The following is a 15,848-nucleotide window of genomic DNA, read 5'->3' on the forward strand; positions in this document are numbered from 1 at the left end:
AATTATTGAATGTGTAGGCCTAGTTCGTTGAAGCTTGTAGCTCTTTGGGTGCTTCAACCGAACTCTGATAAAGCTGAAACAGAAGAAGAATCATGATGATGAAAAGAGAAATATAAGGGGTGACACTTTTTTTTCCTTTTTTTTTTTTGTGAGCAAAAGATTTATATATGAGACAACTTAATGTATCTTCCCTGAATCTTATTCTCTCCTCTAAATGAATTCGAATCGTTTCGCTGTTGTTTCATGCGGTTCTATTATGGAGTTAAAGAGTTCAGGCAAAATGGATTTGGAATGCCTGTCGTGGTTCACGGGATGTAAAAAGGTGGCGGTTGACGACAGCCGTTTCGTTGGTTTCCGGCAGATCGGGAAGCTTCTCGCCGTGCGCTTACACTAGACAGCCTGATTACCGTCATGGTCCGCAAAGCGAGCTTGCCACTGAACTATCTCTAGCAGAGTAACTAGAGAATAGTGTTTATATCCCTTCTCTTAATATAGTGACCCTAATTCAATTCCTGTTTTGAGGTAGAACGTGTACGTCTTTATGATTTGTAAACATCTTCATATTTTGGAATTTGTGTGCTTTCAGATAAAGGAAAGTAAAACGTAGCATAGTTAAACTTATATTATACCAGTAGAAAATTTATTCTGCGTTTGGGAGAAAAAAAAATACCGTAACTTTGGAGTATAGTTAAACTATATTTAAAAAAATGGAGTAAAAATATAATCCACTCTAACCAAAAGAAAAAATTCCACCATTCTTTGGGAAAAGACGCATCAAGTTCTAACTTTTAAATTTCAACATAGATTTTAAATTTTAAAATTTAAATTTTACAATTTCATTTATATTCAAATTTTTAATTTCACGTTTAAAATTTGAATTTTAAATTTGAAATATAAAAATTAAATTTTATAATTTCAAATTTTAAATGTCAAATTTTAAAAATCAAAATTTTATAAATTCATAATTTTAATTTTAATTTTTGAATATCAAATTTTAAATTTTAAATTTCATTAAAATTTAAAATTTGAAATTTGAAAATTTAACTTTTAATTTTAAAATTTAGAGAAATTCCGTGAAATTGCACAATGCGTATCTAAACAGTTTAAAAATTGAATCCGTGAAATTTTTTTAAAGTTACAGGATTTCCTATTTTATTTGGACCAAAACCACAGTTTATGAATTACGTAAAAATTTTTTACTGTGCATCCAAACAGGCCCTAAACTTGGTCATCGGTTGTCATTGTTGTACGCAGGCGTGATTTATAAATATCTTTATAAAAAAGACTTCAAGAGAAACAGATACTTTATGGATGTAAGAAAGATAAGTAATTTAGCATCTGCTTTTGCATTATTTTATATAAAAATTTAATTTTAAAATAATAGAAGGCAGAGTAACAATACCAAAGGAGACAAGTGGCAAAGTGCTTGGTGGTTGGTAACCGAGACCCAAACTCGAATTCTACTTGATTCACATTTCCAGCTAAGTTTATTTCTAAATGAAATAAACGAAACGGATAGCGTGCTATCTATCTCTCAAAAAAAAAAAAAAAAAAAAAAAAAAAAAAAAAAAAAAAAGGAGGCATCAAGTTTCTGTTTGCTTCTGCAAGATAAAATGTTATTTAAAATGCTCACTGCAGCTGAAATGTTATTTTTACTTATTTAAATTTCTACATTAAAACTACAAATCTAAATTCCAAAAAAAAAAAGAGTCTCGCAAAAAAACATATATATTAATCCTCCTCCTTCCTCGATTATTCTAAGGTACTTTCTTGTTTTTTTTGTTTTTTCCAAAAATACAAAATTAATCCGTTATCAAATAAAAAGGGAATTTCAAAAATTAAAAGCAATGGACCAAAACATTATGCATGCAGTGCATTCCTCGTTTACGCTCTACGACCGCGGAGTACTCCGTCGTGCTGCCGCACACCGGCGCACTGTGCGCGCCCATGCGCGGGGGGCGCCTGACGTGCCTCGACATCGATATCCGCAGCGCCTATCTCGATTACGTCCCTCCGCTCCACATCGCCCATCCGATTTCGCTTTCTCTCGCCGACTCGCCAGTGCCCGACCAGCAGCCGATTCAAGCCCGCTCCGCCCGCCCCCGCCACGCCGCATCACCACACTTCCACCCCGCCCGCTTATAATTCTCCACCCACCCCCACCCCACCCCCAATCAACACACAACCGCAAATGCCCCTGCCCCCGTGTCTTCGCAAACTCCGCTTGCTGTTCGGTCGGTTATCCTAACATTTCCGTCCAATTCAAACCCCGCGCAAAATGATCTTCTCGCCATTGTGTTCGCGGAGAAGTTCACTCTAACGGGATTCTCGGCAACCAGAATTCGAATAATTTTAGCTGACGAATTGCGAGGAGCTACCGCTGCGTTGTAGAATAGAAGGCCTAGCACCGGAGAGACGATCTCGAACCCGGCTACGTTTGCATGGCTGCTGTACAAAGAAGAGAGATTGCCCAGGTTTTGGGACACGACGAGTAGCCGCTTGACGTGCGGGTGAGCGACGATCCCCGGCGGTACGGAAAACTCCCCGATCGTCGCCCCATATCGCCTTAAACTGCCGGCTCGGTACCGCGCTGCCTCTGCTGAAACGCCGGAAAGGGTCGGCGGGAGCGAGAAGCCGAAGGTGACGGCGGTCTTGCGGTGTTTAGTGCGGTACGATCGCACCGCGGCGTCCGCTACTATCCGGTCGACGAGGAGAGGGTCCTGGGGTGCTTGCTGTGAACTTGTTGAAGGTGTTATTATCATGAGGATTGAAAAGAGGAGGTGATGAGAATTAATACGAGGGAGAGTCATTTGGAGCAGGATACAGGAATCAGTGAGGAGATACTTCTACTGGTTTCATGTGTACCATAAAATTAAGATGGCGTTGGTTAGTTAGTTTAGTATCAAGATCAAATCCTAGTGGTTAGTTTTGGGTTGGATGTAAAGGAGAAATGGCTTCTAAGTAAAGCATGATTCCCATCATATATTCAATTTGAGTTGGTGTTGGTGAGGAGGAGAGAATATGATGAGTGATGGGCTCGAGGATATTTAGTTTAGTAATAAAAGGGTCTATGCGGGTGTTGTTTGGGGTACGTGCATAGTCACGTGATTAGGTTCTTTGTGCGAAATCAATTAGTCCGAGGGAGAGGAGGCACAAAAGCGTTGAGGCCATGGATTGGTCGATATAAATTTGCTCTGCTTTATGAATGTGGTTTGTGGCCCTTCCAGCTTGTGGGAATGATGGTGGAGGATGCATGCTTGCAACTGTGCATTTTTGTACAATTTTTTTCTTCCTGCTGCTGCACCAGTTGCGTCAGTACATTTGCTTCATTATACACCACGGTTTAGAGGAATTGGTTTTGCCATTTCGAATTCTAATCTAGTTTCGTCTGATAATAATGAGTGTGTGCTCGTCGCCTGTAAGCACGAACCATAACAGTTTGCATAATATCCACGGGTGAATGCTTCAGGTGCTGTTTTTGAATTGATCAACTCAAATGGCTCAAAACGAGAAAAATAACATACTCATGCATTCCTTCTCTTCTTCTTCTTCTTCTTCTTCTTCTTCTTCTTCTTCTTTTAATGCTATTGTTTGTCGTTAAATCTCCATTTAATCGTGCAGGCTAGGGTTGCTAGAAAAAAGCTACGATTGGCATATGTTTTTTATTTAATAGAAGTATCACATCTGATGCAAGAGCTTATGGATATGTTTGTTTGGATGGAAGTGGGGTGGAAGTGGAGAGGAGGGAAGTTGTTTTCGTCATAAACGATTATTTTTGTCGTTTGGTTCGCCATAAAAAAATTACAGTTGAAACTCGAGTTAATCTGAAACAATATAATTGACTTCGGTCCATCGTAGGCCGAAGTTTAAGTGTTTATGCATGAATTGCAGGTTAAATAACAATTTACTTTCCAAGCACGATATTTTCCATTTTTAAATTCACGAATAGTTAATTAAATTTTGAAAATTTTTAAACTATGATGAACTTATAATAGAGAGTTAAATGATAATCATTTAAAATATTTTAAAAAAACAAAATTTTATTATCGAGGAAAGTGATTATAAAGTGAAGCCCAAACAAGGTCGGATCGGTATGATTAACCAGATCCGGTCCAGGCCTACTGGGCCATAGTAAGATACGTTGAAACTTTCTTGATATGGGCCTTATATGACTTCTTAGATTCGGCCTTTTTACGGCCCGAGAAAGAAGAATTTCTGAACGAAATATTCTTTTTTGAAAAAATGTGCTCATCACTGACTCTGTGACTCACTGTGTAGTCACTGTACATGCAACTGCACCAGGACTTAATTGGACAGCGTAGCGACACCCTTCAATTTCTACTTTTATCCGCTGTGCTGTGCATGCACAGTAACTTACCAGGGAGCCCACGAGAATTAATTAGGTGGTGAAGTTGCCAACAGGTGGGCTTGGGTACTCTGTAACTTTCACAACATTGGACTCTTTTGCTGCATAAATTCTAATCCTTCTATTCGATTTTGTCAAAGTTTCGGTTTTTTTTTTTTTTTTTTGAGAAAAATATAGTACGTATAGTTCGGCTACTATGTTATCAACTAAGTAGTATCAAATTTTATGCTGTTATATTTATTCAGCTCTTTAATTATTTTTATCTGTTAAATCATACTATTCAATCAATTACCCACTCAATCCTATGAGATCATTATTATTCTAACCGTATATTTTTTTCATTTAAGGACCGAAAACCTAATAGTATCAATGTATGATTTGGTGCTATTAATAGTATAGTAACCTAATTATATATATACACACACACACACAAAAGATAAAAAAGATGTTAGTTACAAATTCTAAAACACTTGAACGAGAGTATTGTAAAGATTACAACTCCTTTTTGATTGCAGACTTCGTATTTTCTCTTTACTATTTACCACTTGTAGTTAACTCATTTTCTGAGAGTGTCATGAGAGAGAGGTAGAGCTCTTCGCCGAAACTAACCATCCATCTCTGACTAGGGAAGTCTTAATTATCGATCCCCTTTGCATGCCCCCATGTACATGATGGGGAGCGCCACATGCATCATGCTACGGAGGGATGCTTCAGCTGGAAAAGTCCTCATAAATTCTTCGATGGGAAGGAGATCTACATATGCACGTCTCATTGGCAATTTGTCGTCCCTCCACATGCATGCATGGCCCATCAACTTAGTTATTATTCTCATTATTTTTTTATATATTTATAAGCCCTCCCATGCATCTATTGTGTTATGCTTGTTTCAAAGAGGAATGCATGCCACTGTGTGCGTACGTATAGAGACGAAACTAGCACTCGATTATAAGGAGGCCAAAATACATATAAATCAAATTTTAGCAAATAGACAAAATTTGCCTTGTCAAATTTTTAATGGAAAAATATATTAACTAAATAATTAGTGTAAAAAAGCATTACCCTTTTTTATTTATACTTACTTAACTTCTAATTATTTTATTTATATTATTTTACTCAAATAACATTAAAATTTACTAAATCTAATAGTAATTCAGTAAATAATTTAATTTCTTAATTGTTACTAAATATAATTGTGACAATTGATAACTATTAGTTGACAGAGCTATTTACTTTAATATAACCTTTAATTTAATTAAATAAAAAAATTATCTAAAATACTAAATAAAAAAATAAAAATAAACTCAGAATTGAGAGAGCAGCAAAGAACTTTTTAAAAATAAACTCAACATACTTTTAAAATTAAATAAAAATATTTTTTAAAAATTTAAAGAATTATTATGCAAATTATGAAAAGTTGGGAGGGGGCATGGCCCCCCTGATCAGTCCCCACATGGCTCCGCCAGTGCGTACGTACTAGCTATAGGAATCCCATACTCTGTTAAGAAACAACACATCAAGAGCTACATGGTGAGTACAGACCCTGAGTCCGCTGAGCACACCAACAGTGGTATTCCACTGTATCTCTTCTCATCATTGCATGCCTTCTTATATTTGTTAGATGTTCCCTTTGCACGCTTAAAACGGTAAAAGTGTGCATACACGCAGGGAACGGTGACCTCCTTCGAACAGGATTAGGGGTCATGACGAGGAAGATAGGGGAAAGTAATTTGAAAGTAGAAATGGTAACTGCAAAAGGTTTTTTGGCACTGAATCGAACTTTTTTTTTTTTTTTTCTTTTGAGAGAGAAAGATAGAATGCTACCGGCCGCTTCGTTTATTTCATTTAGAAATAAACTTAGCTGGAAATGTGAATCAATTAGAATTTGAAATTTAGTTTCGGGTACCAACCATCAAGTCCTTTTGCCACTTGCGCTAGCTAGGAATGGTCGGTGCTGAATCTATCTATTAATATTAAAATTATGTATGCTTGTAACTTCAGGAGATTACTAGAGCATGAGAATGAAGCTCTCCTTATTTAAGTAATTGATTGGCATGTTGAGGCCTTAGTTTTGAATGGTTGGATTTCTTGCTTACTTTTATTGTAACAACTCAGCCTACTTCTATTAATAATTCGTTTGATCCAAACCACCGTCTTAAAATACTTAAATTTAGTTATTAGTTTTAGATTGTTACAACTGGTACAAAGCCGATTTATCATCCGAAAATGTGAAGTGAGTCTCAGACCGCTTGCTGAGCTTGGGCTTTGTGTGTGATTGGACTGATGAAAATTTCAAAATCTTAAATGGGAAAGAGTATGTGACACCCAAATAGTCCCAAATCAGATAATATGGGGATTTATATGTGACGAACGTATTAGGACTAATAACTGAGCTTAAATATTTTGGGCCGGTAGTTTGAGTCCTACAAATTATTAGCACTAGTTGGTTGCATTATTATATTCGTGATTTGTGAACATCCATCAATGAACTATAAACACCTGCCTTACATGTTTGTAATACACTTTTTTTATTATTATTATTGTTGTAAGTATATAAAGCATTGCCCTTCTCAGAATGTACTATATGTAATTTTTTTCTAACTTCAAATGAACTGACCGTCCCTCATTAACGCAAGTGGCAAAGAACTTGGTAGTTGGTATTCGAAGTCCTAAGTTCGAATACTAGTTGATTCATATTTTCAGCTAAATTTATTTTTAAATAAAATAAATAAAGCGGGTAGCATATATGCTACCTAGCTCTTCGAAAGAAAAAAAAAAAAACCCAACAAAAAAAAAAAAAAAAAAAAAAACTTCAAATGAACTGCAAATTGGCTGTCAAATAAAAAGGGGTCTTCAAGCAAAATTTATTAAAGTTAAAACTAGACAACTTTCAAGAATCAAATGCCTGTATAATTAATATAGTTAATTATTTCAATCAATTTGAACCGTAAACTGTTACGAAGACAATTAATTTCCATGCCAATTCAAGGCTTTGCCAGGTTTAAGTACAAAATTATTGAAACATGAAATTGGCTTGGGGATAGTTTTGTCTCTTGAAGAGTTTATCATTATGAAACATGTGATTGTATTAATTACAATTAATGTGGTTAATTTATTGAAACATGAAATTGGTTTAGGTTTATCGAATATTAACTTTAATATCTTTTAGTTTTAACTTTGTTATTGATTTAATGAAAAAAATTTAGTAGAGTGAATAATAAAAAGAAAAATATGAAACCACGAGATACTAAATTGATATATTTTAAATCATATCATACTAAACTAAAAAAAATGTAAAATCACATGAGTGATATTTGAAGTTTTTTCTTTTGTTTTTGAGGAACCAATCACCTCCTAAAAATTCCAAATCATCCGTACTCAGCTGGGCCAATGTTATTCAATATGGTCCAATTAATTAAGCATTAATTTTTGGTCCGTGAAAAAGTTGGTACTTGTGAATGGTTGTGTTGTAACACTACAAGTACGTTTTATTGTAGACCAAGCATCTCTGGATCGGTTACTATGAAAAGTACCTTATACATACATAGGTGCAAACCCACAATGTCTTGCATTAAATTAATATTGAAAATTAATATGATATATATTAAGGTTAAATTGTATAAAATTTTTCTGTCAAAATTTAATTTTTTACTTTTCCCTCCTGTCATTTAAAACCTACACTTTGCCCTCTTGTAAAATAAGAAATGTTCACGGGAGGTACGGTGTGAAATATGATGACAAAATAACCATTTTGCCCCTCACAATTTTCATCTCCTCCTTCATCTTGCTCATCCGCCGCCTCGATCGGCCGCGGTTCGCTCCTTGATCGGCCGCTATTCCTTTCTATTTTCTTCTCCACCTGCTCTTCTTCTCCTCCTGCACTTTCGCTGCCCCTCCATTTTGGCGACAGTAGAGAGGAAATTGAGGTTGGCGTGGATGGAAAGGTGGGTAAGGGCAACGAGAGTAAAGGTGAGGCGGCGGAGGAGTGCGAGAGGGTATTTGTGGGTACGGACGGAGATGTGGGCGAGGGCAAGGTAGTGAAGGAGGGCGAGGCGGCGAGGCGGATGAGGGCAAAGCACAGTAGAGGTCGTAGGGTATTTTTGGCATAACAAATATTTTATAAGGAAATCCTAATGGATCACTAACGGCAAGGGTGAAGTGAACATTTTTCATTTTTTATTTTACAATGGGGCAAAGTGTTGATTTTTAAATGACATAAATGGAAAGTGAAAAATCAGATTTTGACAGAATGATTTCTGTAATTTAGCCATATATTAATTCCAGCCAAAGAGGTATACATCAGAGATGAGTATGATAGAAATCTGCCATGAAGTGTACCAATTAAGATTAGATATAGGAATTAATACACCACTTGAAGATGTTGCTTTCCGACAATTACATTATAACTTTTCTTAGTGTTGAAAGATAGGATCGGAGATCAAGTTCGCAAGTGACAACACATTAATGTAATTTCTCAAAAAAGACAACACAATGTAGGATTGACTAATTCACACTAGAGATCAAGCAGTACTACAGACTAAATCCAATGTATAGTACCTATAATTCATGTAGATTAAAGCCCATTCAAGATTCTCTGCTAAAGATCGTGACAATTAAGATCTTTTTAACAATGCTTACGCCACAAAATAATATTCCGTATTAAAAGACGAAAAAAATGCATGATAAATAGTAGTAAAATTTTCGACAATGTTTTGATGCCATCTACTTCTGATGAACCTTTCAAAATATCATTGTTCTGTAGTAGGGATGTAACATCTTATATTTCTATCGACTGGTCGCATGGGGGCCGTGTGGTATTAGTACGCGTTGCAGCACTTTGAAGGCGACAGTTGTGATCCCACGAGCACATGCGGCGATTGTTAGTGATTGAAATGTATGGCCCTTGGTTAAGGCTTTTTTCCTGTCTATGTTGAAGGTCCCTATCTTCGCGACGGATCGACTGCCGCATTCTAATTTCCTATCTCCATGATGGACCAACTAAAGCCTTAAAGCGAAAGGAGATTTTTAAAGCACGGCCCCATCGCTTGCCTCGAATGCTTTTACTGATCAAATCACGGTGAGCATTTTTCTCTACTACAGCTGTACAGAAATAAGATGTATGACACCTACAGCTAGTATATGTTTCTCCAATTAATTATAAGCAGGAAATTACAATTTATCTTTCTTGATCAGCACGTATTTAAGCTCCATTGATGTGTAAAAGACATTCCGGTTCGACTATTGGAGATTTCTCTTGGACCGGGTTACCGAATTAAATTGCGCAGAGCTAGCTACATGCACGACTCCGGTCCAAGGAAGCAAAAGAAAAAGGAAAAGAAACTGTATGACAAAAGTAAATGAGTCTAGCATGCACTTTATTTGTGCAATGCTCATCTCCTGAAACTCCAGATCGATGGGGCATCATCTCTTGAATGGAATTTTATGGCCCGGTTCAACTACTTATTATCTTCAGAATAGTTATTAGCAGTGATATTAGTTAGTGTACTCTAAGGTATCGTTTGATTCGAGGATAAGCAAAAAGTGGCTATTTCAGGGATATGTATAAATTGAGGTATAAACGGGGATTAGATCAATTTTGCGTTTGGATGAAAATTGGATTATTCCTGAGAATAAAAAAAATAGCGTTTGGTTAGGTAAGATGGAATAAAAAAGATAGTGAGTTTTATAAATAAAAAATAATCATATCATCCTCTTAATATATTTGAATTTAAAATTTAAAATTTTTAAATATATATCTTTAAATTTAAAATTTTAACTTTGAAATTTCAAAATTTAAAATTTAAAATCTCTAATTTTAAATTCAAAATTTTAAATTTTAAATTTCAAACTTTAAATTTAATATCAAATTTAAATTTGAAAAATATAAAATATCAAATTTTAAATTTCAAATTTAAAATATAATAATTTAAATTTAAAATTTAAAATTTAAAATTATAAACTTTAATTTTGAGATTATAATTATAAATTTAAAAATTTAAATTTTAAAATTTTAAAATAAGAATAAGGTGGGAACAATTAATAAAAAATATTTATTATATAAATTTTTAAATTTTTAAAATTTACTTAAACTAAATTTAATAAAAGAAATTTATTATAATATTTAAATACAATTTACTATAAATTTTATTATAATATTTAAAATATAAATTAATTATTATAGTTATAATTAATAATTTTATAAAAATAATGTATTATAATATATAATTTTAAAAATTAAATTTTTTAATTTATAATTTTAAAATAAGAATAGGGTGGGAACAATTAATAAAAATATTTATTATATAAATTTATAAATTTTTTTAAAATTCTACTTAAACTTAAATTTAATAAAAAGAATTTATTATAATATTTAAATATAATTTACTATAAATTTTATTATAATATTTAAATATAAATAATATGTATTAATATAGTACAATTAATAATTTTATAATAAAAATAATGTATTATAATATATAACATATTATATTTATATAATTTAGTTTTAATTCAATTTATAATTTTAATTAAGTTTGAAGTTAAGCATTGGAATAGTGCTATTCCACCAAAATGATGGAATAGCAAATCCCTTGCTATTCCGGGATAACCGGAAATAGCAAGGTTTGACCGGAATAAAATATCCCGGCCAAATTTCACCCCGTTTAGCGGAATAGCGGGGATAACTATCGTTATCCCCGCTTATCCCCCCCCAACCAAACGAGGCCTAAATAGCACACAAGTAATTAGAAATCATGTGGTTTTTTTTTTAATGCTCATATTTTTAATATCTTTCTCCTTGGAAATTTTTTTTTTTTAGAGAGAAAGATAACACGCTACCTGCTTCATTCATTAGCTAAATGAATTTAACTATATAGAGTGAGGCAGCTAGAGCCTCAGGAAGCGATAAAACAAAAGAAAGAGGAACTAAAAAAAGAGTTAAAAAGAGCATGGAGTCTAACAAAGAAACAACCTCACCCAACTCTACAAAAATCGGCTCATTCCTTCGCCAGTATTCTAATACGATGAGCCGTAGAGATAGCATTCGTGGGTAGGTTTTAAAAAATAACATTATTTTTTTCGCACCAAATTGTCCACCACAGGGCCGCCACAAGTATTTGAGACTTCAGAGTGTCAGACGGCGACCCCCTCCCCGGTAGCTCTTCCCAGACGGAAATGACATCCGCACTAGAGGGACAGATGTAGGTCTCGTCAATGATGGAAACAAAAAGGAACTTACTAACCACATATCTCACCAACAAGTGATCTACACTCTCTAGATCGGCGCCACACATGACACATCCATTGTTACTAGCCTATCCCGGCCCTTTTAAGAAGGTTGTCCACAGTAGACGGTCTCTTTTTTAATACTAACCAGAAAATATTTTTGACTTTTGTTAGAATATTTAGTCTCCAGATAGCGGGCGTTGCGGTATTTTTGACACCTCCAATCCTAATGAACGAATACATTAATTTGAATGTAAATTTATTTCCAGAATTCTATCTCCAGAGAATGATATCTGGTTGATTTGTAACCCATAAGTTAGAGAGGGTGTTCTTCAACTCTGAAATATGCTGTTTACAGTGCTTTGCGTTTTTCCTCATTTCTCTCCAAATCTTTCTCTACCTCCCTCCATGTTGGCTTAAATGGGCCAGCATTCTACCATGTGGCGGGAGGCCATGTTAGGTCGAGTCATGTTCGAAATGGCGTGAGTCTGGATGGGTCGAGTCATGTTCGAAGTGGCGTGAGGCCAGTTGGGCCTAGTCACAATCGAGACCCATAGGCGCTGTATCTGTACGCTTTAAGTGAATTTGTTGCGTATTTCTTACAGCTCGAGCTTTTGGGATTAATGGTTAGCGCCAACAATCCGATACTCCATCCCAAAGTAGAAAACAGTCACTAACTGGCACCTCTTTGATATCAGCATAGGAATAAATGTCTGGAAGTACAACTTTAGGAACGTGTCACCATGGTGATATCAAAGAGGTGAATATTTTTATGTGGCCACACTAGAGGTGGCAATCCAGCTCGCTGTTCGCGAGCTAGCTCGTGTTCGGCTCGAAATGAGCTCAAGATCGGCTCGCTCGTTTAGTAAACGAGCCGAACACGAGCTAGGGTCAGCTCGCTCGTGTTCGGCTCGAAATGAGCTCAAGATCGGCTCGCTCGTTTAGTAAACGAGCCGAACACGGGCTAGATTTTTCAGCTCGTTTAATAAACGAGCCGAACACGAGCTAGGGTCAGCTCGCTCATGTTCTGCTCGATAACAGCTCGATTATATTTATTTTATATTAATATAATTTTATATATTATATATTATATATGTAATTATATTTGTATTATAAATATATATATATATATATAATACAGATTATTAATTTTAAATTTTTAGTCCATTTTTTTTAAAAAATTTAGTTTATTTATAAAAAAGGCCGATAGGCCCATTTATATATAGAAGTTTTTATTTTCATTCATGGCCCACAGATCCATAAATAAGTACCAATATTATTTTTTTTTTAAGTCCCAACCCTAATTAGTATTTTTGCCATCTTTTTCACACTGCCCCACATACAGCCGCACGCACAGGTGACACAGCCACACACACATGACACACCCAACTCTCTCTCTTTCTCTCTCTCAGGCTCGCACAAGCACCGCGCACGGCCGGCTCCCTCTTTCTGTATCTCAGGCTCGAAGATCGCGGTGAAGCACGCGCGGTCGGGGACGATCTCCATCTTGATCTCACGGATCAGCTTCAGGACCTCGGAGCGGTGCGTGTCCTTAGCGGGGTCGGGGGCCGAGGTCGAGCGCCAGCACTGGCGCCGCGCGAGGTCGACAAGGTCGCGTACGTCCTCGGCCATGGCGAGCTCGGCGGCTGGGAGGATGTCGAGGAGCGAAGAATCGCTGCCGAGGGTGTACCTACGAGCTCGAGCTAACGAGCCGAACACGAGCCGGCTCGATTAAGTTTCGAGCCGATCACGAGCCAGGGTTTTCGAGCCCGTCACGAACTCGAGCCGAACACAAGCCGACCTTGAAGACGACGAGCCGAGCTTGAGCTGGCTCCAGCTCGCTGTTTACAACCCTAGGCCACACCATCTGTCTCTGAATATTTTTATGTTCTTAGTTTCTTATAATTTTCATTGTCTTTAATTTCTTCAACACATTTTTTTTTTTTTGAGAAAAAGATAGCAAACTATTCACTTCATTCATAAAGTGATATGAACTTGGCAACATAGGTAAGGCAACCAAGACCTTAAAAAAATAAGAAAACAAAACATCAAAAAATAGATAGAGAGATAGAGGGGGAGAAAGGTTAAGCTACAAGTATATAACTAACGACATTGCTCTAATCAATTCTGTGCGAATAAATATATACGGTCACTACAACAGAATTAGGTTATAGAGACACATGTTTGGGACACTTTTATGTAAGTGTTCAATTTATATCAAAACTTTTTAAAAAATCTACTAAGGCCTAAATATAAAGCCCAATCCAACCAAAAATTAAAAGTTACTCTACTCAACCCACCTCACCCAGCCCATTCGGTTCGATTACAAATAGAAAAGAAAAAAAAAATCGATCACCATCTCTCCTTCTCCCCTCACTCAATCCACTGAAACTCTAGACGAAGAGCCCTTTGCTCTCCTTCTCCTCAGCCACCGTAGCCAACGAGATAGAGTTCCGGCGGTTGCTAAATGCTTAAATAAGTGTTGGTAAATTAGCAGCACTTTTTTTTAGATTATACCGGCACTCTTAAACTGTTACTATATACCTAACGACTCCACATATAGCAACACTTTTTAAAAGTGTCGGTAATTTAGCCAGCAACACTTTTTTTGATCTGTACCGACATTTAAAAGTGTTACTATACACCGTTTTTGTTGTAGTAGGTGAAGAACTTGAGTTGGACTTGAGCCTCGTCCCCTAAAGATAACACTATGTTAATACGCTTTAGAGAGACTTTAATTTCATTTTTAAAGCTCCATCCTAATAATTTTAATAATCCGAGTATAACATTTGTAATGCCATGAACAAAATGTAATAACATTACGGAAATAGAGACAGAAGATAATTACTTAGCATATGTCACATTTGGTTATTCTAATTGAAGAGGAGGAAAGACCTGAGAAAATTCATAAAAAACAAAGAAAATTAAATTTGAAACCGCACCCATGCATAATTTTCTTACATTGTAACCTGACAAAATCAAACATAAGGCACAGAAGAAAGCCAATCCATTATTCTCAATTTCTCATACAGAAGAGGCGTCAAAACAACATAAGAAACCTACTTAATTTAACTTGCCGAGCAAGACCAATAGAGTAATAATATGTTCCCCCCCCCTTTTTTTTTTTTTTTTTTTTTTTTTTTTTTTTTTTCTACGCTGAAACACACGAGGGTACACGAATAAATGTTTTTCTATGCTTAAATACAACAACATAGCACCTGAGATACGAAATTCTACGGTAAAAGAAACCACTAAACCAATATGAAAAGAATAATACTTATTTGCTTGGCTCGGGTCATATTCACCCCCCCAAAAAAAACAGAATAAAAGAAAAAGAAGAAAAAGAGCACAGGATGAAGGTCAAAGAGACTTGGGGCCATCACAAGTAAGTGATTGGTGCAAAATCAAGCAATTCCTGTCATGAGCTGCTGCTGGTGCTCTACCTTTCTCTCTATATTTGCTCCCAGAGAAAGAAGCTTGGCTTCGAAATTTTCATAGCCTCTATCGATATGAGACACGCCGCTGATCTCGGTCACCCCTTCCACCGCCATTCCTGCTAGAACGAGGGCCGCCCCGCCTCTCAAATCGGCGGCCTCAACTGGGCAGCCAGAAAGCGCAGCGCTGGGCCAGGAATGAAAGTATTGAGAGAGCAAACAAATCTATTTACACTTTGTTACACACACACACACACACACACACACACACATATATATATATATATATATATANCATTTTATATTCACATGCACGATTCCTCGTACTAAACTATTGGCTTAAGTGCTCTTTTCCTCTATTAATATTGTAATATGAGGAGCTAGGTTGTTGTTGCTTGGGTGGGAAGAGAAGGTTATATATAGCTAGGGGGAGGTCATATGCATGTATAGGGTGGTCCATGGCAAGGAAAGGGATGGGTGAAGTTAAGGGAAATGACGTTCCCAGAGGCCTGTGAGATGTGGATTCCTCTAAAGAGAAAGGACAAGTAACTGGCCCTCCTCACCCCTCACAAATTACATGGTGCTTTTTGGAAGCGACCACCCCCATCCACCCCAACTATCACTTTCCTTTTATTAGCAACCATTTGTTTCGAATTATAATTCCCCAATGCATTCCTAACCTTACCCCATTTGCGCTCTCTCTCTCTCTCTCTCTCTCTCTTTCTCTCTCTCTCTCTCTCTAGGTCATGTGGGAATTCTAAAGTGGAGTCATTTTGCGCAGGAAATTTTGCTAAAATGGAGAGATTATATGCGAAGGAAAGAGAAGG

At 36.2% G+C, this 15,848-nt stretch overlaps 1 protein-coding gene across 1 annotated transcript; it reads right to left on the reverse strand.

Moving 5' to 3' along the window:
* Positions 2,175–13,219, reverse strand: LOC109707837. Its single transcript, XM_020229363.1, has 2 exons — positions 13,014–13,219; positions 2,175–2,739 (listed from the first exon to the last, which is right to left on the reverse strand). The coding sequence occupies exons 1-2, from the start codon at positions 13,217–13,219 to the stop codon at positions 2,175–2,177; spliced, it is 771 nt and encodes a 256-aa protein (XP_020084952.1).

Source organism: Ananas comosus, linkage group 3 (assembly GCF_001540865.1).
Source record: "Ananas comosus cultivar F153 linkage group 3, ASM154086v1, whole genome shotgun sequence".
NCBI lineage: Eukaryota > Viridiplantae > Streptophyta > Magnoliopsida > Poales > Bromeliaceae > Ananas > Ananas comosus.

Bases quoted from the DNA above. Each gene is read 5' to 3' on its own strand.
- LOC109707837 (XM_020229363.1), bottom strand. From the start codon at position 13,219: ATGGCCGAGGACGTACGCGACCTTGTCGACCTCGCGCGGCGCCAGTGC. The intron at 2,740-13,013 runs GTGCTTGTGCGA...ACCTTCAACAAG, and splicing joins GAGGGAGCCGGCCGTGCGCG to TTCACAGCAAGCACCCCAGG.